The sequence below is a fragment of the Hipposideros armiger genome, unplaced genomic scaffold (genome assembly GCF_001890085.2).
Source record: "Hipposideros armiger isolate ML-2016 unplaced genomic scaffold, ASM189008v1 scaffold_101, whole genome shotgun sequence".
In the NCBI taxonomy this organism is placed as follows: Eukaryota; Metazoa; Chordata; class Mammalia; order Chiroptera; family Hipposideridae; genus Hipposideros; species Hipposideros armiger.
Genome location: NW_017731451.1, coordinates 3,365,794 through 3,382,162, shown reverse-complemented (window position 1 = coordinate 3,382,162; position 16,369 = coordinate 3,365,794). Strand labels below are relative to the sequence as shown.

Here is a 16,369-nt window from a genome sequence, read left to right as displayed (position 1 = left end):
ATCAGGCAGTGGTTTAAATGCTAGAGATACAGCAATAAACAAACCCAGGAAAAATCCTTGCCCTCGTGAAGCTTACATTCTAGGGAAAAGAGAAAGGCAATAAACAAATGTACAGTATATTAGCTATTGATAAGTACTGTGGAAAAAGTAAAACAAGGAAAATACAAGAGATTTCCACGTCTGGTATTATGGCTGACTCGGTGCTCTAGGGGATCCTGTCATTACAGAACAAACATATGCTGCATAAGAAACATTCCTTGAAGGATCCCTGATCTCACAAGAGGTCTACAACAACCCCCAGCCTCACCCCAAATAATGAATCCTTGTAGCTGGACAGTGACAGAAAGACAGGACGGGCTGAGGGCAGATGCCAATAACACACTTCAGTGGGGACATTGAACCTTGGGCAGCCAGCAAAGCAAGGAAGCCAGGCCTGCTACCCCACAATCAGCCAGGACTCTCCGGGGACTACAGTAAACCTAGATGCTACCAGTAGAAGCAAAAGAAAATCCTCTCTGGAGGAAAAACTTCCTAACTTAGGCCTAAGGACTAAAGCAATACATTTTCATGCTAAAAGTCTATTATTTCCAAATTGGATTAAAAACAAAATCCATTCATATACAATTTACAAGAGATCCACTTAAGTGGAAGCACCATAAAAGCTGAAAGTAAAAGCCTATTAAAAGATATGTCAGGCAAACTGCTAAAAGAAATCTGGAGCAGCTACAGTAACATCAGACAAAATAGCTTTTCAGACAAAAGCATTATTAGGACTAGAGATGGTCAGTGTATAATGATACAACTATTCAATTCGCCAGGAAGAGCAACACTCCTAAACTTGTGATGTACTTGAAATACATACAGCAGAAATTAATATAACTTCAGGGAGGGAGAAAGACCAATGATAACATACTTCTCTCAATTATTGATATGTCAAGCAGACAGGAGATTAGTAAGACGTAGACTATCTAAAGGACACAATTAGCAAGGTTGATCTAGCAGTCATATATATAACTTTTTACCCAATAATTAGAGAATACACATTTTTTTCTTAAGCACACATGGAACATTTACAAATACTGATCATGTACTAGCAAGTCTCAAGAAATTATAAGGAATTGTTATCCAACAGGCTATAAACAATAATTAAAGGTATATGGATTGGACAGGCAAAATCAAAACTATTCTTATTTGCAAATGATATAATTATCTACATAGAAAACTCAAAGTACTTACAAACACATTATTAGCAGTAGGAAGAGAGTTTAGTAGGATGTCTGGCTAATTGAACAAAATGAAAAAGGCAAGTGTATTTCTATATATCAGCAAAAAAAAATATCTAGGAAATATACATTTTCAAAGGCAGGATTTCTATAGCAACAACAAAAAAACCCACTATAAGGTGCCTAGGAATAAAATATATCAAAGAATGTACAAGACTTTTACACAGAATATCTTGAAACCTTATCTTAAATGACATTAAGAAGTCCTAAATAATTAAGAGCCCATGTTTATAGATAGGAAGACTTAATATAGTAAAGACCTCAATTCTCCCCATACTTATCTGTAAATTCAATGCAACTTCAATCAAAATCTCATCAGGGTTTTTTATTGTAGAACTTGAAAAGCGGGTTTAAAAATATATGTGGAAGAGCAAAGAGCTAAGAATAGCCAAGATACTGTGAAGTGTTAGGGGTATGGGATGAGGAGAGGAATCTGGTTCAAAATATGATAGCAAGGTTTATTTTAAAGCTATAGTAATTAAGACTGTGATACTGGTACAGGTATAGACAAACTGATCAATGGGGTAGAACAGAGTACCTAGATGAAACCATGATAGTGAGAGAAGAGGAACTTCAAATTAGTGGAGAAAGAAGGAACTATTCAATATATGGTGCTGGCACAACAGGTTATCCAAATGGGGGAAAAAAATCAATAATATGAATCCTCACCTTACACCATACACACATCAATTTCAGGTGGATTAAAGACTTCAATGTGAAAAGCAAAACTTTAAAACATGGGGGGTGGGGGGAATGTAGGAGAATATCTTTCAGACCCTGAAGTAGGGGAGAATTTTTCTTTTTCTTTTTTTTTAATTAAAGTTTATTGGGGTGACAATGGTTAGTCAAGTTACCTAGGTTTCAAGTGTACAATTCTGTAACACGTCACAATATATCACACCGTGTGTTCACCACCCACAGTCAGTTCTCAAAGAAGAATTTCTTAAAGTACAAGAAATAATCATAAAAGAAAAGACTGATAAATTTGGCTATTAAAATAACTCCCAATCATCAAAGATGAAGAAAGTAAAAAGACAAAGCACAAACCAGCAGAAGTACTTGGTATACACATAAGTAAGAAAGATTTAGTATCCAGAATAAATCAATATGAAAAACAACCTAATAGAAAAATGGACAAAATGTCTGAACAAGTATTTAACAAAAGAAGAAACATGTTTAACCGCTAAGCATATGAAAAGATGCTCAGCCTCATCAATAGTGAGGGAAATGCAAATCAAAATCACAGTGAGATACCATTTTACACCTAGGAGAGTGGTTAAAAATTAAGAACTGCTGTGTAGGAAGTGAGTCTGGGGTATCTCCAATACATAGCTGGTGAAGAATAAGTTGGTACAGCTTCTTTGAAAAAGAATTTGGGATCGCCTTGCAACTGAAAAATTGCATACCTTTCAACTCAGTAATTCCATTTTTAGATACACTAGAAAATGTTCACAGGAGCACAATTTGTAATACAAAAAAATATGGACACAACCCAGATTTTTAACTAATAGGAAAATGGAAAAATTAATTGTGGTGGTGTCACACCTGAATTTTAAAACAGCAATGAAAATCAGCGAATTACAAATAAGAGTAAAAAAAAATGTTCGAATCTTGGAAGCATTATGTTGAGTGACAAAAAGCAAGTTTTAGGAGACTACAGCAGGATGCCATTTTCAGAAAACTTAAAACCAAGTAAAACTAAAGAATATACTGTTTAGGCATACTATAAATGTGATAAGCTTATTTTTAAAAAGGAGTAAATAATAGATAAAAAATTCAGGATATTTGTTTACAAAGGCAAGGGGATAGGATGGGAGAAAATATAAATTTAAACAGCATTTAAATGCATTTAACTTTTCAAAGCCTTTTCACACAAATTTCTGTTTTCTTAATGGAAATACTCAAGGGCCTACAGGGCTAGAGGCAAGTCTCAGAACAACTCCATCTAATCCTCAAGATTCCACACTGAGTTGTGTTTACAGATACTATGCTTAATTTTCAAAAGGCTAACTTTAACAGTGGTGAACGCATATGCATTTTTTTAAAAAAGGAAAGCGCAGCTAATGCACATGCACCTATATCCACACACACAAACATAGAAGAATGAAGAAATACCAAAATTACTCTGACCTAGTTACATCCCAATTAACACAGACTATGCTTTACTAAAACTCCTCTTCTTACTGTGAACACAAAATGCCAGCTGTGAAAGAAAGTGATACTGCTGGGTTTGCACACTTTAGTTACCATAGAAACAGTAGAAATGGCAGAACTTGGATGCCTCACATTTAAGTTATTAGCAATAAAACCGGATAGACAAATCAAGGCTGCAGGGTTTGTTTTAGTTAAATTGTATTTTAAAGGTAAAAGTCAGGGAAATACTGTAATAAACAATATTCTTGAAATATCTGTATTTTACCAAAATTCAGTTAATTCTTGAGTTTACATTGACATGTACTCCACCTGCCTTTTCTTTTTATAGAATCAATTTTTTTTACCAAGGTTAAAATTATTTCAGTTAATTGGCACATCATAAATAGAATAGCCTAAACATACACAATTATCCAGCTACATTTGCTTTGCACTCCCTGCCCCAGGACACTTGGAACAAAAATATGAAACCCACAAGATGACTCTTATCATCACCAATAAAGACTGAAAAACACAAACACAATTGACTACAATCCTGAAGGATAGGAACAAAACCAGTCAAATATCAGCCAGACTAGCTTCTGAACAATGAACAAACAGTGCTGGCCTAATATTAATGGCTACAACCATTCTTTTATTTAAATATAGAAGTGGCACAACTCTCCTCACATTTGATACAGAAATACATTCCCAGGAGAAAACCTTCAGTTTATGTCCCTTTCTCTGCACTGTTCTCTATTGTTCACCTTGAACAAATAAGATTCTGTGTTGTAACAGCTAGGGCAAAGAACTATCTAAGAGTAAGAAACATGCTTTTTTTCCCTTAGCAAACACAACAGTCATTTGCTAATAGCATGATAACTATTTACTCCTTAAAAGAACCTCATTGATAGTAGAGAATTTAAAACTATAGAGAATCTGAAATTGTGATTACAATCTCCTAAGGGGCGGGGAAGATATTTCTGTTAGACTTTACGTATCTGCTGAAATCCAGGCACACAGTATTTAATATTTGTTGAATGAATGAACAAATAAATAAATGAACAAACAATACCAATGGATAGTACTCGTGGTCCTTTGATAGGCAAGTTCTCAATTTTAAAAGACATTTAAGAAACCAGAGTAAACACTTACCCCACAATATGCCAAGCTCACCTCTGAATATAGGTTTTTTAAAATCTTGATTCGAGTTTATTCCAGGGTTTCAACCATCACCCAGATGCTAATGACCCTGGAATCTGTACCTCTAGGTCTCTAAACTATGTATCTGAGAGAGATGTCAACCATATGCTGCCCATCTCCATAACCATCTCAAACTCAGTTTGTTCGATCTGAATTTTTATTGCCTCTTTTTCTGGTACTCCCTTCTCAGTCATTTAATCAACAAAAGCAGAAGACAAACATCCTGTATTTATCATTCAAATCGAATCAATCCTCAGATCTGATTATCTTACTTCCTAAATACTGGGTCCTCAGTAAAGTCATGATGTATTTTTCTATGTTTTTCAATGCAAAAATGCGTCATGACTTTCCCGACTACCCAATATTTATCTACTATCTCACCTCTACTATCTCACCTCCTGTTATCTTGATTAGCTCTGTTGTAATTCAGGCCTTCTCATTTCTCATCCAGCTGATTGCAACAGCCTGATAAAGCTCTTACCCCTGCACCCGCAAACCAATTCTCTGTATCCCTGTCTTCTTTTTTTTTTATTAAAGTTTATTGGGGTGAAAATTGTTACTAAAGTTACATAGGTTATCCCTGTCTTTCTTAAGCAAAAACCTGACCAGCTCTGCTCCAACTGACCACAAGAAAAATCCGCACTTCTACACACAGCAGTTAAGGTCCACCATAATCTGGTCCTGCCTTCTCCCGTCTGCCTCTTCTTTCACTACCCCCTGCTTTGCCCCAGTAATAGCGAACTGCTTGTAGTTTCTCACCCCGTGCCCTCATTCATGCTGTCCCCTCTGCCTGGAATGCTCTCCCCACCCACTTCTCCCCTTCACCTTATAAAGTCATCCTTTTAGAATCAGCTCAGTGTGAGTCCTTGAAGAGCGCCCCCATCCCAACTGGCTAGGTATTCGCCTTCTTGCTCTCAGAACCTTATGTGTAGCTGATAACCTGAATATACCTCATCATTGCTTTTTTAAACCTTATTATTTTAGGATTATCCGTTTATGTGTATCTTCCCCACCATGCACTCGTTGAGGGAAGGGGTTGTATTTTATTTATCCCTGTATTCCCAGTGTCTAGTGCAGTGCCTCCCACATTTTAGGAGGTCAAAATATGTTTGTAAAGCACATATTCTAAGTCTGTAAATGAGTCTTCCCCCACAGAAATCCAGTTATAAATGAATAGTGTAAATAAAAATGACAGGTTCCATAGATCTGTAAGTGTCATACTTCAGGCATATCGTGGGTTAAAGAAGCTTTTGTATTCAGAGAACCTAACTACTGATTGAAGTGCTGTTTCTAAGCGAACAATGCCTTCCCAGTTCGAAATTGCACATCTACAAGTAGATGCAAGCCATCTGTAAATCAGGAGCAGTCTACAATATTAAGTGCTGTGGTTAATTTCATTTTGCCTTAAAATGGTCTAGAGGTATCTGTAATGAGCAACCATGGTAATCAAACCTTGGTATTCATAGTAAACAACGCCTGCCAACCCAGCCCTGCACAACAGTTAACAATACACTTCTTTGTCTCTGCCTGTTAGGAGTGGCTACAGGCCTGAACAGCAGAGATAAGGTTTTCTTTTCTTTAACAAGAAGCAATAAAAAGCAGTCATTATAAAAAGCTTAATGCAAGACAAACACATGTATCTAGAAGAATATTTACCTAACTTCAAGGTCACCGAGAGAGTCTAATCAAAATATATTCCACATTGACAGCAATGCCAGGCATAACACTACAAAGACATTCAGATTCTGTCCTGTTCATTAAAGACTACAATCCATCCGCAGAGAAGCAACACTTGTGTAGAAAGTAGTTTTGTATTTACATTTGTGATATTCACATTCAAATCAAATCACTCAGTCTTACTATCATGAGAAATTAAGAATGTCAGAGGTAGAAATTATCAAAATGAGCCCTCTCACTTTACTCAGGAAGAAAACAGAGGCAAAAAGACCTACAACCTTAATGAAGTTCACTGTCCATGAACAGTGGCAGACCCAGGATTAGAACCCAAGTCTCTCAGAGATATACTCCAGGCCAGGGTTATGAGAAGCACATTGGAAAATGCACAACACTTCATGTATTTATGGCCTTTACCTCTCTAGAAGACTTCTATGCAAATATGTGCTTAGTTGAGAATATGATCACGCAAAAATAACCATCATATATAATCTCCCAGTGAAATGACTCATCAGTCCTTGCATGCCAGATCCCCTCTTGATGAAGATACCATCATTCTCAATAACGGATCCTGAATCATCCCATAGTGCTAGTCAAATAGAATGCGGGTGGTGGTGATTACCCAGGTCTGATAATTAAGTTAGCGAACTCATCCTAGAAAAAGTGCTACGTACTTCATTGCTGAATATCACTATGGTCACCTTTGAAGTACTCCCCTTAGGAAGCTATGCACCAGTGCCAGCGCCTAGTCCACTCTTCAAAGCAATTTGGAACGCTTTTTCTGGAATAGACATCAGAGCTGTCGTCATATTACCCTTGATGTCCTGAATGTCATCAAAATGTCTTTCTTTCAATATTTCCTTTATCTTCGGATAAAGAAAGCTGTTGGGGGCCAGATTAGGTGAGTAGGGAGGGTGTCCCAATACAGTTATTTGTTTACTGGCTAAAAACTCCCTCACAGACAGTGCCGTGTGAGCTGGTGCATTGTCGTGATGCAAGAGCCATGAATTGTTGGCAAAAAGTTCAGGTTGTTTAACTTTTTCATGCAGCCTTTTCAGCACTTCCAAATAGTAAACTTGGTTCACTGTTTGTCCAATGGGTACAGATTCATAATGAATAATCTCTCTGATATCAAAAAAAGTTAGCAACATCATTGTAAAAAAGTTCTCGAACTTCACTGTCAGACCTCATATACATTTTTCCAAATTCATCAATTTGTAATTAAAATGGGTACATCGTATTGTATATCAATTCCACCACCTCAATAAAATTGATTGAATAAAGTAGTATGCCTGAATTGATTCTTCAGTTTTCAACACAGACATCAAAGTACTGGGACTCCTTCTGTAGCCCTTGGTTTCTAACCAATTCCTGACACTGCTGTCACTGTGGAATATATCTTGACTATACAGTCTCTGTTATAAAAGAGACAAACGGTCCAAAATGGAGTCACTTGTGCTAGGCCCCATGTTTAATACTTAACCTAATTGGAGTTTCAGATTCCCAGGAATGTAACCTTTAACATGAACTACGCGTAGTCAGCACTAGTGAGGTAATCCGTCAGATAGGCTCCTTCCTTTCCCCTTAGGAGAGCAACCTTGCCTGAAACTATGAATTCTTTGTGAATAATTCCCTTTTTCCACCCCTTTCTACAGTTCAGCAGAGCTCCTTTTTATTTGCTAGATGGGATGCTGCTCAATTCATGAAAAGGTGAATAAAGCCAATTTAACCTTTAAATTTACTCAGCTGAATTTTGCTTCTTAACACCTCTTAGTGCCTTTGAAGTCAGTTTGGCAAATAGCCTTCTAGATACATGTGTTTGCCAATACAGGCTACAAAAAACTTTATGCCAAAACCAGGGCTCATCAAAAGAGCCCTGTCCCTGAGCTAAACTTTTAGAGGCCTCATGGGCCACTGTGAGTCTAAACACATCCCCTTTGAAGTTGGTCCTCTTGGAAGCGTGATTGCTTAGTGTGTATCATCTGCCTATGGAACAACTGGTAGAGCGTCACGTTCTAACTCAAACTGACAGATGTGCAGGACTCTGCTGAAAGCTCCTGTTACTGGATTATGGGTATAGATGATGGAAAAGCTATCGTGCCAAAAAAATCACAGCCCATATCTAAAGAATGCTTCAATAATATCTTCTTACAAGTGTAAGGTGTGTCGCAGTACCCAGAGCACTGTAAGAAATATGACCTCACATCATCTTCACCAGGCCTCGTGTAGAAGCAACAGGACAGGAGTCACTGCGCATGGATGATGACGTCACTACCATCCAAGGCCTCAGACTGCAGGCATGAATGGTTAAGCCACAGACTACTAAAAACCCAGCTCTAAGGAGCTAGTTAGGAATCAGAGGTCATCAGCAGGAACCCTAGTGTGATTCTTCATTATGACAAGATCTGTAATTGTCCAAAATCACCTAAAATTGCAGGTTAGGAGATAACCAAACCATACATTACTTTTTCACTGATAGCTCTGCATTATAAAAGGAAAGAGGATGATTAAGTCATATTAAAATAAATACTTTATTCTGTCATAATTATTTAAGTAGAATGTTAGTAAATCAAATGAAAAATAATAAATAGAAATTAATTTGATTAGCATGGAACTGTTAGGATGAAAACTAAGCCATCTGAATCACTTGCTAATTTTGATCTCATTTAAGCAAGTTTTTTTTAACATTCATACTTTTAAATATGAAGAGTTGGCAAAAATATTAGCAATATTTAAATATAAACAAGGTGAAATACAGCTTACTTTTTTGTTTTAAATACCAAGAAGCATATTTCACCTTTTTATAGTAGGGTTCTATTTTGTAAAGCAGAAGGCACTAGGGAGAGGATCAGGCTAAAGGAATTCTGGGGAAGCAAGTGGTTAAAAAAAGGCGGGGGCGGGGGCATCTTTGGATTGCTGATGGAATCCAGAAAGAATGTACAGAAGTTTCTACAGAAGGGAAATTAGGAGGAATTCAGGAACTCAAGCTGAGACTAGGAGGTCAACAATCATATAAAGTACCTATCATTATCATTTTACAAATGAGTAAACTGAGGCTTAAGGATCAAGATTAGCTAACTTAGAAATATTTTTTTAAAGACTAGGATCTCAAAGCTCCCATATCATAAGAACTAAGCAAGGCTAAAACCTAAAACATTATTAAAATGCTTGCAAAATGCTGGCATGATAGTTACAGTAAGATTTTAAGGATTTCTTTAAGGTATAACAACACATTCACCTAATCAGGCCCATTTAGCACAAACAAAATTAAAAACCTGATATATCTCCTTGTCAGACAAGGTATGAAGAGAAGCTGTGCTGCACACAGAGATTTCTAGACAATTCTCCAGCCACCAAGCACTTATTTTAATCAAACTATCACAATTAACAACAGTAAAACACTTTTTTCTCCAACTGAGTAGAACCAGAGGGCCACCTTAGACTTTCCTATATTGAACTTTCACACAGTGATGCACCTAAAGAGGTTTCAGCTGCTCTTTTTAGCTAAAGTACTGTAGTACTTCATGCTTCCTCATAATGTCCTTCCACTGCTTCTCAGCTTGCTGTTCAATTCAGCACCCGTGGAAAACAATGGTTTTGCCATCACTGAAATTTTTGCCTTTGTTTTACACAAATAAATGAAAAACAGAAATAAAAAAGTACTAAAATGGGCCAGCCAAGTGGCTCAGTTGGTTGAGAGTTGGCTTGGGAGTGCGAGCTCTGAGCAGCAGGGCGGCTGGTTCGGTTCCCACATGGGCCAGTGACACTGCGCCCTCTACAGCTAAGATGGTGAACAACAGCTTGACCTAGAGCTGGGCTGCCGTGAGTGGACGGTGATGGCATAGGCTGCAGTGGGGCTGCAGTGGGCTGCCGTAAGCTACCATGAGAGGCCGTCTAATGGCCGGCGAGTGACTGCCTCACCCAGGAAGAGCGCAATGATAATACCAACATGGGCCAGTGAAGCAGCCCATCCACAACTAGACTGAAGAACCAAAGGACAGCAACTTGTCTGTTCCCCTTCCCCAATTGCCTAATAAAATCTTTAAAAAAAATACTAATATTAGTGATAAGCATAGGCCTTAGACTGCATGACAAAGATGGACTCTCTAGGTATGTTCAAAGCGAAAAATCCTTGATCTCAACTGAACACACCCTCTACATTTAAGTAGATTAAACCTGTTGTTCAATAGCAGGGAGGGAAGGAGCAGAGAGAAGAGGTGGGAGGGGAAAAGTAAGAAACACACTGAATTCTGGAAATAAATCACTGAAGAATATTTGTAAAAGGGAAGACATAATTGGTACATTATAATACTTTTAGCTCTCTAGAACCAGAACTACCCCCAAACACTTACCATCTGAGCAAGTTTTATACATGGAAAAAATTATATGAAAGGAGGGGACTTGCATTTTCTTTATTATATTTCTACTAAACAAAAAGGACCATAATAGGATCCAAATATCATTTAAAAGCCTCTTATACTCTGTGGTAGCCAGCTTTGGACATGGTTTCCAATCACCCCACCCCTGGCATACACACGCTTGTGTAACTACTCCCTTTGAGTATGGGCTGCACCTAGTAATTTCTAATAAACAGAATACAACAAAAGTAATGGATGTCGCTTCCACGATTAACTTACAGAACACTGTGACTTCCATCTTGCTAACACACGCTCTCTCTTGCCCTCCTGTTTACTCACTCTGGTGAAGAAAACCACCATGTTGTGAGATGCTCTATGGCAAAAGGAACCACGGGAAGCCTCCACACATCAGCTCATGAGGAAATGAATCCTGCCAACAACCACGTGAGTAAACTAGGAAGTGGATTCTCCGCAGTTAAGATTTGAGATGACAGCAACCTTTTAAAGAGACTCTGAAACAGAGGACCCAGATAAGCTATACCTAGATTCCTGACTCACAGAATCTGGGATGATAAATCTTGACTTAAAGCCGCTACATTTTGGGGCAATTTGTTACACAGCAATAAATAACTAATATTTAACAAAGACTTAAAATATACATAACCAACATGTCATAAACAACCTAGAATGCTGTTGAAAAGTAAGAACTCTGTCTGAACAAGTAGGTGTCATAAGGAAGAAAATACGTCAAAAAAACAAAACTATATAGTTCTCTATCAATTACTAAGACAAAATATCCAGAATCAAATATTATATATTCCCCTCTGTAGCTAGAATATCTATTGCATCATTTTCTTTAATCAACTGAATTATGTCTAAGTATCGGCAAATATTATTTTATTATTTATTATTATTAACCTCTAATAAAATAAATAAGTATTTAGGTTTGTGACAGAAGTGATCTTTTGAAAACCCAAAAATGTTTGGTAGACATTAACTAATAACAAACCCCAAGATTACTAACATACAAAATTATTTTCTTCTTCAACCAGATCTCAAAAAGTTTTCATGTACCATATTTGCAGACCATATAGTTATTTGTGCCTATTGACTTCCAAGACTACAAACTCACCCACTATTGTGAACAATAATTGTCATTTAAAACTTAAGTTAAAGCTTTGGGATAGGACCTTCACAAACATCTTTTAAAAGACAGAGCTAGGGTCAGAGCCCTGGAACATTCATTTGAATCCTTCATTCAGTAAAGACCTATCATTTATCATGTGCTAGGTGCTGAGATATGAAGGTGAAAAAGAGATACTTAAACTTATAGTTCAGTTTATGTCACTAATCCAGTAGCGAAATTCTGTAACTAAGGAGCCATAAATCCACTTAACAATACTATCACTTAGCCAGCATTTCTCTACCTTTGCTAAAGAAAAATGTGCAACTGCCAAATGTTTTGCTGAAATTCATTTCAAGTAACTTATGAGCAGAAACAATATGTCAATGCTAGGAATACAAAAATTAGTGAAATATGATCCTTGCTCTCAAGAAGCCCATAATTTTGAAAAAGGGATAAACTATGTCTTGGCATCCTTCCAACCTACCAGAACAGTAGTCCCATAAAAATGAGTCATCCTATATTTCATCTTCTTACTGTTAGCTACATCCTGCTATAAAATTAAAATACATCTTTTCCCCCTTGGTGTTTACAAGTTCCAAATATTTATAGACTTATGTCTCTACTTTACTGTCTCTCGGCCAAGATGAATATACTTAGCTCCTTTTCTCCTTTCCTTTCAAAGCAGTTCCTCAATATAAGTAATCTTTTTGGTGACTTTAAATTGTATATTTCTGTATTAAATTCTAGGATCCAAATGACATAACGAAAATACTATTCCAGATATGAAATCAATCACAATGAAAAACACCAAGCTCTTTGATGATGTAATGCTTCTGACTCTGTAATGTGTGTGAAGTCTAAAACGCTCACTTTTATTTACTTTTTAAATTTGGGGGGAGATGTTAAACTATTATATTGGTAGTTTATATTTACTCCTTTAATTGTATGCATTTTCCAGGTTTCTCACATCAAATGAAAATTTAGATATGGTACATACTCTGAAACAGTTGTGACTAACAAATAGTGTAAAGCCAGGTTTTTGATAAGAATATGAAATGAAGCGTTTTTAAAAAATACTCATTGACTAAAATTGCAATTCTACTCTTAAGCTCACATACAAAAAAATAATTTTTCAAATGTCCCCATCATGCTTTTAACACCATATTCATATTTGATATAATTGAAATTTCTATATCTACTACAGAACATATCTACAAAGTAAACATAGTTTAAATCTTCTACTCCTGAAAATAATTTTGGCAAAACCATGACAATATGGTCCAGATATCAGGACTCATGGTCAATGAAAAGAACTGAGCTGGCTGTCACAGACTAGATTCTTATTGGTTCCAAGTTTCAAATCTTATTAGAGTTACTTAAGGAGTAGAAGCATTCGGTGAATGCGTGGGTAAAATATACACCAATGCTATACTAGGTCAGAACCATGTACAGAACATATTTTCAACATTGCGTGCTATGGGTGAGGTGATAATAATCAGTGGTAGCTTCTTTAGTGGGGAAAAAAATTGCATCAGGGAGAAAAACTCCACTCTGTAGCTCACAAACATTTAGTACTTAAAAACAAACAAACTCCCTTGCCTGATATTTAGGGCCTTCCACAATCAGGCTCCAACCCATGTCTTTCTAGTCTTACCTCATACTACTCTAATTCAGCTTATCCATTTTTGAGCCAGACAGAACTACACAACCTTTTTTGGGATAATTCAAGTGCTTTCTCACCTCAGAAGTTTTACACCCAACACTCCTAAGGGGCTGTCAGGTATAACTTCATCTCTCAAATCTCTATTTAAATTCTACTCATCCTTCAAAGTCTAGATCAAAATGGCGCCTCTCTGAAGCTTTCCTTTATCCCTCCACTTAGAACCTCTTCTAATCTTGAATAACATCCAGTCTGTACGTCTCACATAGCCATGATCATATTCTCTCTCATCTATCCTATAGTATAACTGTGTACAGGTCATATTTTTCTCTCAGGCTAAACTGCTGAGAAGGTCTCTGATGCAAGTCGTATTTGTACTGCCCCATCCCTCCATGCTTTGCACATACAATAAATGTTTACTGGGGACAGTGTGTTAAAATGCATAATACATATACGTTATTTGATTCAAAACTATGCCATAATAATCAATATTCTTACTGATATTCATTCACTAAGGCAATATTTACTCAGTACCTACTGTGCACTAGCATAGTACTGTACCAAAATGAATTAGAGACCGTGTTCTCTCAGGAAGTGTATGGTCAATAACATCTTCTAGACATCTATATATATTACTATAATACGAATATACAAGTGCTATAAGAGAAGTAAAGGCGAAGTACAACAACCAACAAGGAGAGATTATTTCCAAGTATGAGGATAAGTTTTAATATTTGTATGGGTCATGAAAGACAGGTAGTATATGAATATGTAGAGACGAGGTAAGTAGTTTTAAGACAGAAGAAATAAAGGAAATCTCAAGAGGATACAGGGAACAATTAACAGTTCAACAGAATGGTGTAAGTAAAAGATCATATGGATAAAGAAACTACTGAAAGGCAATTGGAGCCATACCTGACAAGACCTTGAAAGCCAAATAAGGAGCTAGAGCTTTAGTCTGTAAGCAATGAGGAATTATTTCAAAGTTCTTAATTAGGAGCTGAGGTTGGAAGGTCTGAAGCGATGGGAAGAGAAAGAGATTGCTGACAAAGAAACAAAAGGCTAGTACCACACACTACAAGAAAGAGATAATAAAGGCCTGAACTAGGAAGGGGTGGAATTACAATAGATGAGTGGAAGAGACATTCTAAAGGTCAAAGTGACAGGACAATGCAACCTCTAGATATGGAGTTCAAGAGACTGCAAGGGGTAAAAAAAGTTTCTAGGCTAGGAGTAAGGTGGGTGCCATAACCAGAACAGAGGACAGACACTAAAGCAGCAGCCAGTTTGGATGGCAGAAAACTGAGTCCTGCTCGTAATGAGTTTTAGTGCCAGTGGACATTCAGGTGATAACATCACAAATAACATGTGTTGATCTATGCTACGTAGAACAAAATATAGGCATATCTCGTTTTACTGCGCTTCGCTTTATTGTGCTTTGCAGATACTGTGTTATTTACACATTGAAGGTTTGTGGCAACCCTGCGTCGGGTAAGTCTATTGGCGCCATTTTTCCAACAGCATTTGCTCACTTTGTGCCTGTGTTACATTTCATGGGGGCAAAGTAAAACTTCCAATTATAAATTCATGGGTATTATAACTATTCAGTGCCATATCTTCTTAAGAACAAACAAAAAATCTCATCAACATAAACAAAAATGACAATAATGCAAAGATGAATAACATATAATTTGACATTAGTAAAAGTTTGTTATATGTCTACTGAATAAAAAAGTAAAATCAAACATTTGAATCGTGGCTAATTTCCCTAATAAGTATATTCCAACTGTTAGATTTATTCATTTATTTATTGTTAATGCTGATTAACAATATTCTATTTACTGGATGAAATGTCCTTATTTCAGTGTAGCTCTTAAAGAGAAAAAAAAAAACGAGAACTCAGTCTTTAATTATTAATGTTTTTGCTAACAATGAGCAATAACACAAAAAACAAGAGGTAATACTTTTACATATGACTATCCCATTAAGATTATACCAATCACTTGGTGAGAACCACACTAACATTTTATACCCATGCATAAATAAAATGGAAGAACATGCACCAAATGTTAATAATGGTAATCTTTTGATTATAGGTTTATGGGTGATTTTTATGTTCTTCTTTTTCGCTTATGTGTAGTTTCAAAAATTTCTGTAATTAATGTTTACCATAATTGTACCAAGAAAAAAATATGTATTTTAAAAGAGAGGAAAAAAACATACCGATCAATTTACAAGAAACATACTTACCAGATCTCTGTGAAGCACCCAGTTTGCATGGAGGTAATGGATACCATCAAGAATCTGGTAAAGTAATGATTTAACCATAGATCTTGGCAACTGCATGGGCTTTTTATTTGCTTTCGATGCACGGTGAAACTTAATAATATGCTAAAAAAAACAAAATACTATAATGTATAGTCTTTGTCTATGTCAATAATACATAATCAAGACTGCAATAAATTCTCTATATTCTAAAATTACTTATTAAAGGCTAATAATGTCACAAAGAAAAACAATTTAAATAACAAGGCCAACCAAAACAGAATCTATATTGGGGGTAAATCTGACAGTTTTAATGCGGGTATGATTACAGATTTACTAAAACCGTTAAGATTTTCATTAAATAGGACCAAAAGGTAAAAAGTGTTGATACTTAAAAGGCTACCTAAAAATAGTACTAGTTATATTCTCGATTGACAGAATGAAAGATTAAAAAGAGAAAAATTATAAATCTTTACTATTCTATCAAAAGTATTTAGTGCATTTGAGTAACATCACTATGTGTATATTTGAATTATTGGAAAGTTCCACCTTCTTTTGGCACAGAATGAAATTAGGATATATTCCTAGTCATTAATATTAAATAAGTTGCTAGAAAAAAGGAGGGAGGGGAAATGGGGGATTCAATACCATTGAAATAAATAAAACTGGA

General features: G+C 36.2%; 1 protein-coding gene across 5 annotated transcripts in view; it reads right to left on the bottom strand.

Moving 5' to 3' along the window:
* The window catches only part of CDK19 (cyclin dependent kinase 19), a 183,725-nt gene that overhangs the window by 27,388 nt on the left and 139,968 nt on the right, over positions 1 to 16,369 (bottom strand). For 4 of the 5 annotated variants that reach the window (XM_019646346.1, XM_019646345.1, XM_019646347.1 and 1 more), the window contains one exon: positions 15,685 to 15,825. The exons of the other annotated variant lie outside the window; for it this stretch is intronic. In XM_019646346.1, the coding sequence (XP_019501891.1) occupies positions 15,685 to 15,825 (141 nt within the window). The remainder of the gene's footprint in view (positions 1 to 15,684; positions 15,826 to 16,369) is intronic. 5 annotated transcript variants of the gene reach the window in all.